Genomic DNA, 12,540 nt, shown 5'->3' on the forward strand with positions numbered 1-12,540 from the left:
AGATCTTGCTGGCCAGGGTAGTTGACTTACACCTTCTAGAGCACGTTGGGTGGCACGGGATACATGCGGACGTGCATTGTCCTGTTGGAACAGCAAGTTCCCTTGCCGGTCTAGGAATGGTAGAACGACGGGTTCGATGACGGTTTGGATGTACCGTGCACTATTCAGTGTCCCCTCGACGATCACCAGTGGTGTACGGCCAGTGTAGGAGATCGCTCCCCACACCATGATGCCGGGTGTTGGCCCTGTGTGCCTCGGTCGTATGCAGTCCTGATTGTGGCGCTCACCTGCACGGCGCCAAACACGCATACGACCATCATTGGCACCAAGGCAGAAGCGACTCTCATCGCTGAAGACGACACGTCTCCATTCGTCCCTCCATTCACGCCTGTCGCGACACCACTGGAGGCGGGCTGCACGATGTTGGGGCGTGAGCGGAAGACGGCCTAACGGTGTGCGGGAAGTGGCGGTGCAGTCCCCTACGGCACTGCGTAGGATCCAACGGTCTTGGCGTGCATCCGTGCGTCGCTGTGGTCCGGTCCCAGGTCGACGGGCACGTGCACCTTCCGCCGACCACTGGCGACAACATCGATGTACTGTGGAGACCTCACGCCCCACGTGTTGAGCAATTCGGCGGTACGTCCACCCGGCCTCCCGCATGCCCACTATACGCCCTCGCTCAAAGTCCGTCAACTGCACATACGGTTCACGTCCACGCTGTCGCGGCATGCTACCAGTGTTAAAGACTGCGATGGAGCTCCGTATGCCACGGCAAACTGGCTGACACTGACGGCGGCGGTGCACAAATGCTGCGCAGCTAGCGCCATTCGACGGCCAACACCGCGGTTCCTGGTGTGTCCGCTGTGCCGTGCGTGTGATCATTGCTTGTACAGCCCTCTCGCAGTGTCCGGAACAAGTATGCTGGGTCTGACACACCGCTGTCAATGTGTTCTTTTTTCCATTTCCAGGAGTGTATATCATTGCCCACACTTTCCGAATAATTAGGAATTACTGCTTTATGGTGTAATCACTTACATTTTCTATATGACTATTAAGTAATAGTCATGAAATTTCAGAATTTTAATAATTTCTGTCTATTGTGCATTTTGGAAATCTGTGCTGCTTTTTCTTTAAAAAAATGTTTGCACCAGAATGGGTATACACTATGTGCTGCCACCTATTGCAAGGTACTCCATATCAGCGAGCTCAGTAGTCATTATACATTGTGAGAGAGCAGAATGGGGTGCTCCGTGGAACTCACGGACTTCGAACGTGGTTAGATGATTGGGTGTCAGCTGTGTCATGCGAGATTTCCACACTCCTAAACATCCCTGGGTCCACTGTTTCTGATGCTATACTGAAGTGGAAACATGAAGGGACTTGTACAGCACAAAAGAGTACAGGCTGACCTCGTCTGTTGGCTGACAGAGACTGCCGACAGTTGAAGAGGGTTGTAATGTGTAATAGGCAGACATCTATCCAAACCATCACACACGAATTCCAAACTACATCAAGATCCACTGCAAGTACTATGACAGTTAGGTGGGAGTTGAGAAAACTTGGATTTCATAATCGAGCGGCTGCTCATGAGCCACACATCACATTGGTAAATGCCAAATGACGCCTTGCTTGGTGTAAGGAGCGTAAACATTGGATGATTGAACAGTGGAGTGATGAACCATGGTACACAATGTGGCATACCGATGGCAGGGTATGGGAATAGCTAATGCCTGGTGAATGTCATCTGACAGCGTATGTAGTAGCAACAGTAAAATTCGAAGGCAGTGGTGTTATGGTGTAGTTGTGTTTTTTATGGAGGGAGCTTGCGCCTCTTGCTGTTTTGTGTGGCACTATCGCAGAACAGGTCTACATTGATGCTTTAAGCACCTTCTTGCTTCCCACAGTTGAAGAGCAATTTGGGGGTGGTGACCGCATCTTTCAACAAGATTGAGCACCTGTTTGTAATGCACGGCCTGTGGCAGAATGGTTACACGACAATAACATCCCTGTAATGGACAGGCCTGCCCAGAGTCCTGACCTGAATCCTATATAACAACTTTGTGATGTTATGGAATGCCGACTTCATGTCAGGTCTCACCAACCGATATCGGTAACTCTCCTCAGTCCTGCGCTCTGTGAATAATGGGCTTCCATTCCCCAAGAAACCTTCCAGCATTCGATTGAATATGTGCCTGCAAGAGTGGAAGCTGTCATCAAGGCCCAGGGTGGGCCTATACCACATTGAATTCCCACATTACTGATGGAGGGCGCCATGAACTTTTAAGTCATCTCCAGCCAGGTGTCCAGATACTTTTGATCACACAGTGTATGTATAAATAGCAAAGAGATCCCGGAACCAAATTTCTCTGGAGCAGGTCTATTTAGTGTTCGATGTTGTATTTTCATGTCACATTCTTCATATAATGTAAGTATATCTTAGCACAATCATGTTACAACAAGAATGCGGACACATATTTGTGCTACAGTGGAAGCATCATTTTCATAAGCTACAGGCTCAGTCTTACTATATCATATCACTTAATCCATAGTTTGTGCTAATAAATAAACCTACACTTAAAACAATATGTATGATGCAGCTTGTAAATAACTTACGTTCTTGCAGCCCTGTGACCTTCTCTTAATGAAAACCTACGTCTTGGTCTTGGAACTGGGCGGCCAGAAGCATCACACTGAGTAACGTTTATTAACTCACCTGAAATATCAATCAAATGAATTATAATTTAGGATTATGACACACAGTCAGCAAGACATAAAAATTAGCAAGGAGTGGAGGTAAAAAATATGCCTACTGCAATTATTTGAAAGCAAGTAAAACATAATGCCTACATCACAAGAATTACTGACAGTCTTACACACTATGGTTGTATATTTACCTATACAGAAATTAGCCCAGAATCCAGCACAAAGTACTGAAAGTTGAAGGATTTACAGGCATCAATACAGAGGGGGTAGGAGTGGGTTAAGGGTTGGCACTTTAATAGTGGCAGCTATTTATTTACAGCTCATACAAAATAGATACATGTTTCAAAGTTTTACTGACCTTCAAAGTAGTCACAAACATTGTGTATAACCCGTAGCCTGCCATGTGGAAGTAATCGTATAATCTTAGCAGTGCCAGTTGTGTTGACAGTTCGAGCGGCATGGTCTGCTGCCCGACGAATTTTTGGCAGTTCTGAAGCGAATGCTGTGATGTGTTTCCTTCAGTTTAAAAACTGAGTTGAACTTACGAGGGCTTAAGTCAGGGGAGTGCAGTAGGTGGTATAGCATTTAACAGCCCCATCAGTCAAACAAATCAGTAACGGCTTGCACTGTACGTGCTTGAGCATTGTCATCCAAAATGGTGGTCAGGTCCTGCAGAAAGTGTCATCACTTCTGTCTCTAAGCTGGTCGTAGGTTGTGTTCCAAAAATGAACAGCTTAGAGACAGAAGTGATGACTCTTTCTGCAGGACCTGACCATCATTTTGCAAGACAATGCTCAAGCACGTACAGTGCAAGCTGTTACTGATTTGTCTGACTGATGGGGTTGCTAGGTGCTCTGCCACCTACTGCACTCCCCTGACTTAAGCACTTGTGAGTTCAACTCGATTTCTAAACTGAAGGAAACACTTCACGGCATTCACTTCAGAACTGGTACATTCATCGCCCCAACTGTCAACACAACTGGAACTGCTACGAGTACCCTGCGACTTCCATATGGCTGGCAAAGGATTATACACAATGCTGGTGACTACTTTGAAGGTCAGTAAAACTTTGAAACACATATCTATTTTGTATGAGCTGTAAATAAATAGTTGCCACAATTAAAGTTCCAACCCTCGTAAGTTATAATTATATTTCTTATTTGAATGGTTTTTCTGTCTACATCAAATACTGGAAGGATACAAACTAGTTTTAATATATTCACTGTTGCACTGTTGGTGCACAGGATATAGCTCTGAAACAGTGATGATTTTTGAGTTGCTATTAATGAAAATTATAAAATTAAGATAAGGTATAAGAAGATGCTGAGTTGTAGAAAGGCACATCAAAAAGACTGCTAAAAAAATAAGCTTTTGGCCACAAGACCGCCTCCTAAAGTAGACACACACACACACACACACACACACACACACACACACACACACACACGACCACTGTCTCTGGCTGGCCTCGCCAGCCAGACACAGTGGTCACGTGTGTGAGAGTTGCATTTGCATAAGTGTGTGTGTGTGTGTGTGTGTGTGTGTGTGTGTGTGTGTGTGTGTGTGTGTGTGGGCATGCGCACGCGGATTGTCTAATGGAGAGGCCTTTTATACCAAAGGCTTATTTGTTTAGCAGTCTTTTTGTTGCGCCTGTCTGCGACTCAACATCTGCACTATATAGTGATTACTAATCTATCCTTTTCATAATATTTACAGTATTCCATCCTGGACTTTCCATTGTTCAATAAGGTGTAAAAACTTGTTTGATACAATTTTTAAAAGTGATAAATAGTGTATTATAAAAAACAAAACATATTTATTTTAGTACACATAAATATGTTTTTTATCAAAGTTATTAAAAGAAATGATGAAAACTGTAGAGAGAGAGTGTACTTTGTTTTGTTTCGTTCATTTGAAATACTGATCTTTTGTCTCGTGGGAGGGGGGGGGGGGGGACTACAAAAATAGATTCTTTAGATTTAAAAATAACTTTTATTATTCAAACATAGTTTATTTTTGTGTAGTAATGGTGAAAACAATGTGGAACATGGAGGCTGATAATGTTTCTTCTGATTTCTCTCCTACACACTTCCTCTTCTCTTAATATGAACACGCTTTGTAGTACTGGGTTGCATCTGCCATTTTCATAGTGATAGAAACATTGTCAAGAAAATGTTATACCAATAATTGTAAATGAGTGTTGCAGGGATATTCTCCTTCAGTTAAGTTCTTCCAATTGTCTACATACAGCCAAAAAGGAATATGTTTATACTTCCTCGTCTTAATAAACAACAAAGTAGTTAACGCCAGACAAATAAATAAATTTATAAAAAGTTTGGTCCCACTCTTACTGATAACAGCTATAAATCTGAACAGTTCTGTCAACACCAGTTCTATTGAAGATAAAATCAATGATAAGACCTGGTTTCATTATTTCTGTTGTGGCCCCTTGAGTCATTACTAGAATGGTAGGGGTTCTACGTTTCACACATTAACACTAGATGCCAGGTTTGAATTTCCACATCGTTGCCAAGAAGTTTCTTATCTGATGAACATGGTTCCACTTTTTTTTGTGAATTCCAGAGTCTTGAACAAATAAAGCAAACCTTTTATGTCTTTGTTATGAAAAGGATAGATTGCTGCTCACCACATAGCAGAGATGTTGAGTCGCAGACAGGCACAACGGAAAGACTATTAAACATGTAAGCTTTCTGCCAGAAGGCCTTCTTCACAGACAGATACCATAGACACACGCATTAATGCAAACGCAGCTCACGCACATGACCACTGTCTCCGGCTGTCAAGGCCTTTTAAGTTGTTTATTACAGTAGCTAGTTGTCGAAACAGAAAGAGCATACAATTTCATTCCGTATTTATTTGGTTTTTTCTTCATGCACATATGACAGCACTAAAACCGACTGCGACTGAAATTTGAGCTACCGACCAGGTTAAAGAAGAACACCAATCAATTTACAGTATGTAAACTACTCCAAAAAAGTACGGTCTCTTGAAATTGTGAGGGCGATTGAAGGAATTTTACCTTCTGGCTGGGGGCCATTACTTTTCAAAAATCAATTTATCGGACACATAATTGCAATTGACGGTAAGTCCATAAACACAATGGATACCTGTGATTAACATATCATTAGGGATGTAAAAGCACAAACCATTACTGTTCTGTGCTGCAAGTGCATTAGTTATTTTTCAAAAACATTTAGAGCAGTTCATCCAAAAGATACCACAGTGTGCTAACTATTTAGAGAACGTTATCATCAGAGGAGCTATGTGGGAACAAAACTTGCGAAATCTAGAAGCGTTCTTTCGTTGATTCCAGTCAAACAGTCTCCAGTGTCAGCTTGATAAATGCCGATTTTCTACTTTAGATTAAAGATTTTACAGATACATTAAGCAAATGAAGGCATGTGCCAACAGCAGAGCACTTCAACACCACAGACAAATTACCAGTTCTCAAAGTTTGAAAGACGTGAGTTAGTTTCTGGGTAAGGTCATGTACTTCAACAAATTTATCTCCAAGGCAACCTACATTCCCTATCTATTGAAGCTGTTATGAGAGAAAGCTGTTAACTTCATACAGTCCACAGCAACCATAACGCCTTTATACAACTGAAACGCCATATGAAATCTGTTGGATCTCGCCCACTCGCCGCTTATAGGGTGCCTAGGGGATGCTGCATTCTCGGAATGCTATACAAAAATTCAAACAAATAACATTAGTAGTTTTCTTTCTATAAAGCAGATTGACAATAATTAACTTTGGTGTTACATCAGTGTCGCAAGTGACATGCAAACAGCAATAGTTTTCGCTATAGACAAAGTACAAGTAAGCACTTGATACAGATCACTACAACCTGTTCTGCGAGTGCTGGTCTACAACCACCCACTGCTGTCCATATATGGAGCTGATCTGAGCACTCATGTCTGCAATAACTCTGTTATCTTGAAATTTTTTAAGTTCTGCAGCAACTTTGTCCTGTAATGCAATGGGAAATGTACTGGCTGTGACATCAAGGATTGGATGATTCAACAACTGATGACGAGGATGGGTTTTTTGTGAGTGGGCCAAATTCTTATGTTTGTTCCGTTGCAAAAATACGGATTGCACATGTCCTTTCCTACCACAAGCATAACACTGTAAAAGTCACAGTTCGTGTATGCGAGTGATACGTGACAAAATCCAGGCCCTGATTATTGGCGTTCCCCGCAATTAGAGCCTCACACATATGATGGATGTGTCACAATAAGACACAACAAACACTGCTGGAACAGACCAACTGACTGTGCATGCATCTGAGATACTGTCAGCAGCACAATTCAATTACCCACAAACTAGGAGGAAGGCTTAGGCATTATTCATGAAACATGGAAATTTCACATTTACTTTACAGCTTGAAATCACAGCGCTGTTTTCCAGTTGACAACACTGTGAGCCCTGCATTAGATGAATTTGTTATAACACCATCTGATGTTGGCAGTGGCGTGTTTGTTGCTGTTAGAAGCAGTTTATCTTGTAGCGAAATTGAAGTACATAGTTCGCGTGAGTTAGTATTTGTAGAGGTCATTCTTAACAACTGGAATATAATAATAATTGGATCCTTTTTCTGATCTCCCAAGTCAAATGATACAATTACCAAAAGGTTCAGAGAAATCTTGGGTCTAACTTCAAACTTGTAACCAACTCATACAATTATAGTTCACAGTGATTTCAATTTAACCCCGATATGTCGGCAAAAATACATGTTTAAATCTGGAGGTACCCATAAAACATTGTCGGAAATTGTGCTAACTGAATTCTCTGAAAATTATTTCAAGCAGCTAGTTCATGAGCCCACTCGAATAGTAAATGGTTGCAAAACACACTTGACCTCTTAGCAACAAATAATCCTGAGCTAATAACACGTATCAATACAGATACAGGGATTAGTAAAGACAGTGCTATCGTAGCGAGACTGAATATTGTATCTCCAAAATCTCCCAAAAATAAACAAAAAAAAATATACATATTCAAAAAAGCGGATAAAAATTCACTTGACGCCTTCCTGAGAGACAATCTCCACTCCTTCCAAATCAACAATGTAAGTGCAGATGTGGCTTGAATTCAAAGAAATAGTATCGACAGCAGTTGAGAGATTTATACCAAATAAATTAACAAATAATGGAGTTGGTCCTCCTTGGAATACAAAGTACATCAGGACACCGTTGCAGAAACAATGAAAAAAGTATGACAAATTTAAACGAATGCAAAATCTCCAAGATTCACGATCTTTTACAGAAGCTGGAAATTTAGTGCTCACTTCAATGAGAGATACCTATCACAGTTCCCATAACGAAACTTTGTCTCATAACCTGGCACAAAATCTAAAGAGATTCTGGTCATATTTAAAGTATGCTAGCAGCAAGACACAATCAATGCCTTCTCTGCATAATAGCAATGGAAATACTATTGATGAGAGTGCTGCCAAAGCAGAGTTACTGAACACAGCCTTCACCAAAGAAGGCAAAGTAAATATTCCAGAAATCGAATTAAGAATACTGCCAACCTGAGTAACTTAAAAGTTGATATCCTCAAAGTAATGAAGGAACTTAAATCACTTAATAAAATTAAGTCTTCTGGTCCAGACTGTATACCAACTGGGTTCCTTTCAGAGTATGTTGATGCAACAGCTCCATACTTAACAATCATATACAACTGCTTGCTCGACGAAAGATCCATATCCAAAGACTGAAAAGTTTCACTGGTCACATCAATATTCAAGAAAGGCAATATGGGTAATCCACTAAATTACCAATCCATATCATTAATGCTGATGTGCAGTAGGATTTTGGAACATATATTGTGTTCAAACATTATATAATAATAATGTCATGTGGCTAGGGCCTCCTGTCAGGTAGACTGTTCGCCGGGTGCAAGTCTTTCAATTTGATGCCACTTCAGCAACTTTCGCGTTGATGGGGATGAAATGATGATGATTACGACGACACAACACCCAGTCCCCGAGCGGAGAAAATCTCCGACCCAGCCGGGAATTGAACCCGGGCCCTTAGGATTGACATTTTGTCGTGCTGACCACTCAGCTACAGGGGGCGGACTTCAAACATTGTGAATCACTATGAAGACAACGGTCTATTGACACACAGTCAACATAGATTTAGAAAACATCACTCTTGTAACACAACTAGCTCCTTACTCAGACAAAGTGTTCCAACTGACAAGTGATTTAAAATTAATTCGGTATCTCTAGGTTTCCAGAGAGCTTTTGATACCTGCATGTAAAAGATGAAAAGCATGTAGTAGATAAAAACTGAGAATAGTACTACTATTTTATTTAGAGCAGAAAATGGTAGACATATGGATCCCATAGAAGAGAGGGAAATTCTTTCACATTAAACTATAGATATAAATTCCACAAAAAAAAAAATAAAAAAAAATAAAAAAATAAATAAGAAAAAGAAGAAGAAGAAGGCACTGCTTTTTTGTGACATATTGTTACAGGGTACTACTAATAACAAAAGCAATTATTTGCCATTTTCTTTTGTATATTTTTTGAGTAGTCGTTTGTAGCTAACACCCCACACATTTAGCTAGGCATGACTAAGCATCTTGAAGCAGACTGCAGAATGATCCTACTGCTACCAACTTATATGTCACATAAGGACTGTGAAGACAAGATAACTCAGAATTGTATGATAGCATATAAATAGTCATTTTTCCTTTGCTTCATTTGAGAGTGAAACGACTAACAATGAAACAAGATACCCTTTGCCATGCACCACATGGTGACTTGCTGAGTGACTGTGTATGTGTAGATAAGAAACAGAATGATAGTAAAACTCAAAGCAGCTGAATTTATACATCTGATGAGTGTGCAACTATTCCCACTGCTTTGCAACTTACTACTGGCATCTAACTAGGCTGTTGTATTTTATTTTTAAACTTCCCAATTTTCGTTTCAGATAAATAACACCTCCATCTTCAACATGTTTAAACAAGCCTACTGCTTACTCCTTCTTCTTCTTCTTCTAACCATACACATTTTAATTTGTAAAAAAAAACAGGCTGTTACTTACGTTGATGAACATTACTCAGGTAGATTATGTGTGGCATGTCATTTATAACACAAATACTAAGGGTTCCTGTAACATTTAGTGGTCTTGATTTCTTTACATTTATTGTTTGTACCCATTCTCCAGTTGCACAGTTGAAAACATCTACATGAGTTTCACTATATACCAAGAGATGTCCATCACAATAACCTGCAATAATTAAGAAAAATAATAAGAACAATAAGTAATAAATGAAAAACATTACACTATAGAGAAGGGTTACTTGTGTAAACAAAAATCATCAAGTGCATTGAATAATCACACTAATTTGGTTCACTGTTAATTAATTTCTCCTCATTTCTGCAAAAACTGAAATGTACTACATCAGCGATTTGAAATCCTACAATTAAAAACAAAATACGTCACTTCAGACAATACTTACTAACAGCAGTAGGAATGGCAGGATACATGATTTCACGATCACGAGATTTTCTGCCTTGTGCATCAACATACACCCCTAATGTTTGAAACACAAGGAGGAACTCTCCCCTTGACAATTCTATTGCACGCATTGCGTCTACAGCACTGTATGCCAAGAAACCAAGTAGCTGATTGTCAGGATGCACCAAGGCTGTAACAAAAAAGAAAACCTGTTATTCGCAAAGTACTGAAAGTTTTTATGGGATTGAACTACATTACAATAGTTGTACCCCACATATCCCGTGTGGAGTTGCTAGTCCCTCATCGAGCACCTCCCCAGGTGGCGGATAGGGGAAAGCCTCCCAGATATGGGTGGCACCGGGGAAATGAAATACTCGGGGTGGACCAAAACTAGCAGCGTGGTGGCGTCTGTACTCTAGTGGAGCGGCCTACCAAAGGTGTCTGTACCCCATGTCAGGGGCGGCCTGGAAATTATATCGCCAATCCGTTCTGAAGCAAGCGTGGTGATTATGCTTCTCACCTTCGAGTTATGTTGTGTGACATTAATGTTAAATTTTCCGGAATAGTAGCCCCACAGTCGGATCTACGGGTGGGAGCAACTTTGATGTCCCGAACACCAAGTGGTGCTGAGAAGAAGATACAGACTCTTCATGTGTGCACATATAACTGTCGCTCTCTAATAGGCAACGACAGACTAGAAAAGATCGAGAAAGAGCTTACGAAAATCAACTGGAGTATTGTTGGTTTAAGCGAAGTTCGCCGAAAAGGGGAAGACTGTCTCCGTTTGCGCTCTGGCAACTCGTTTTACTTTTGTGGCGACCCAGAAGAAAAACTCAATGGAGTTGGGTTCTTAATCAACAAGAATATTGCTGATAGAGTATCTGTCTTAGAAGGAACTTCCAGCAGGACAGCTCGAATGGTCCTGAAGGTGTCAAATAGGTATAAAATACAGATTGTTCAGGTGTACGCTCCCACCTCAAGTCACCCTGACGAAGAAATTGAATCCCTTTATGAAAGTCTGGATAACACCTGTAAAAAAGGTAGTGATTGTCATTGGTGGTCATTGGCGATTTCAATGCAAAAGTTGGCACCAAGAAACAAGGCGACACAGTGGTGGGCAACTATGGGATTGACGACCGAAACGATAGAGGTGAGAGATTAGTCCAGTTCGCTGAGTACAGCAGTATGTCCATCATGAATACGTTCTTTAAGAAGCACCCTGACCGAAAATGGACTTGGAGCAGCCCAAATTTCAGTGTCAAAAATGAGATTGACTTTATTCTGTCAAATATTCCGCAGATTGTAAAAGACGTATCAGTGCTAAATCAGTTCAACACTGGCAGTGATCACCGTCTTGTGAGAGCAAGGGTCAAACTCAATGTAAGAAATGAAAGGAGTAAACTTATGAAAGGGAAGAGAAGGGTAATCAACCTCAAAAACCTGGAAGAACATTCCTCGAAATTCCAAGAAGTCCTCCAAAGCAGGTTCCATGTAACTAAAGATTGTGATTTGGCGGAAATGATTTTTTCAAGTGCACAAGAAGTAGGTGGCTTACGCCAAAAAATAAACAACCAAAGAAATTCAGTGCAAAAACTGAAACCCTTTTACAACAGAGGAGAGAAATGAAAATCCAAACCGATCGCGACATGGTTGCGTATTCCGAACTATGTAAGGCAGTGCGAAGAGAAATGAAAACTGACATACAGAAATTCACTGAAGACACCTTACGAGCAAGCTTGGAGAACAAGACAAGTTTAAAGTCAGCCAAACACAAACTCACAATCGGTAAAAAGCAGATTATCGCACTCGATGGAAATGACAGTCACTGAAAAGAAGGCGGTTTTGAAGTTCATCAGAGACTTTTATAGCAATTTGTATAGCAATCCAGGGGAAAATTTGGGAGTATCTAATTTAAATGATATGCCTAGTGTTCCAGATATACTCCCATCGGAAGTCAAGTGTGCTCTAGATAGCATGAAGAAGGGAACAGTACCGGGTGATGATGAGCTCAGCGTTGACATACTCAAACTGGCAGGAGAGGTAACAATAAATCACTTGGCAAAAGTATTTACTTCCTGCCTGTACTATGCTTCAATCCCACTATCGTGGAACAAGGCTAAGATTATTTTGATACACAAGAAAGGAAGTATTCACAATATTAAAAACTACCGTCCTATCAGCTTGCTCTCAATTTTGTACAAAATTTTCACAAAGATCTTGTTAAACCGAATTAGTTCCACCCTAGACTCAGCCCGACCTATTGAACAAGCCGGATTCCGAAGCAATTTTAGCACTATTGACCACATTCTGACCGTTACTGAAGTGATAAGCAGA

The 12,540-nt window shown here is 40.9% G+C and overlaps 1 protein-coding gene across 1 annotated transcript in view; it reads right to left on the reverse strand.

Moving 5' to 3' along the window:
- The window catches only part of LOC124794671 (serine/threonine-protein kinase Genghis Khan), a 367,558-nt gene that overhangs the window by 35,528 nt on the left and 319,490 nt on the right, over positions 1-12,540 (reverse strand). The window contains exons 27-29 of the mRNA XM_047258205.1: positions 10,208-10,396; positions 9,790-9,975; positions 2,614-2,713 (exon numbers count right to left, since the gene is read on the reverse strand). Coding sequence (XP_047114161.1) covers positions 2,614-2,713; positions 9,790-9,975; positions 10,208-10,396 — 475 coding nt within the window. The remainder of the gene's footprint in view (positions 1-2,613; positions 2,714-9,789; positions 9,976-10,207; positions 10,397-12,540) is intronic.

The sequence above is a fragment of the Schistocerca piceifrons genome, chromosome 4 (genome assembly GCF_021461385.2).
Source record: "Schistocerca piceifrons isolate TAMUIC-IGC-003096 chromosome 4, iqSchPice1.1, whole genome shotgun sequence".
NCBI classification, from domain to species: domain Eukaryota; kingdom Metazoa; phylum Arthropoda; class Insecta; order Orthoptera; family Acrididae; genus Schistocerca; species Schistocerca piceifrons.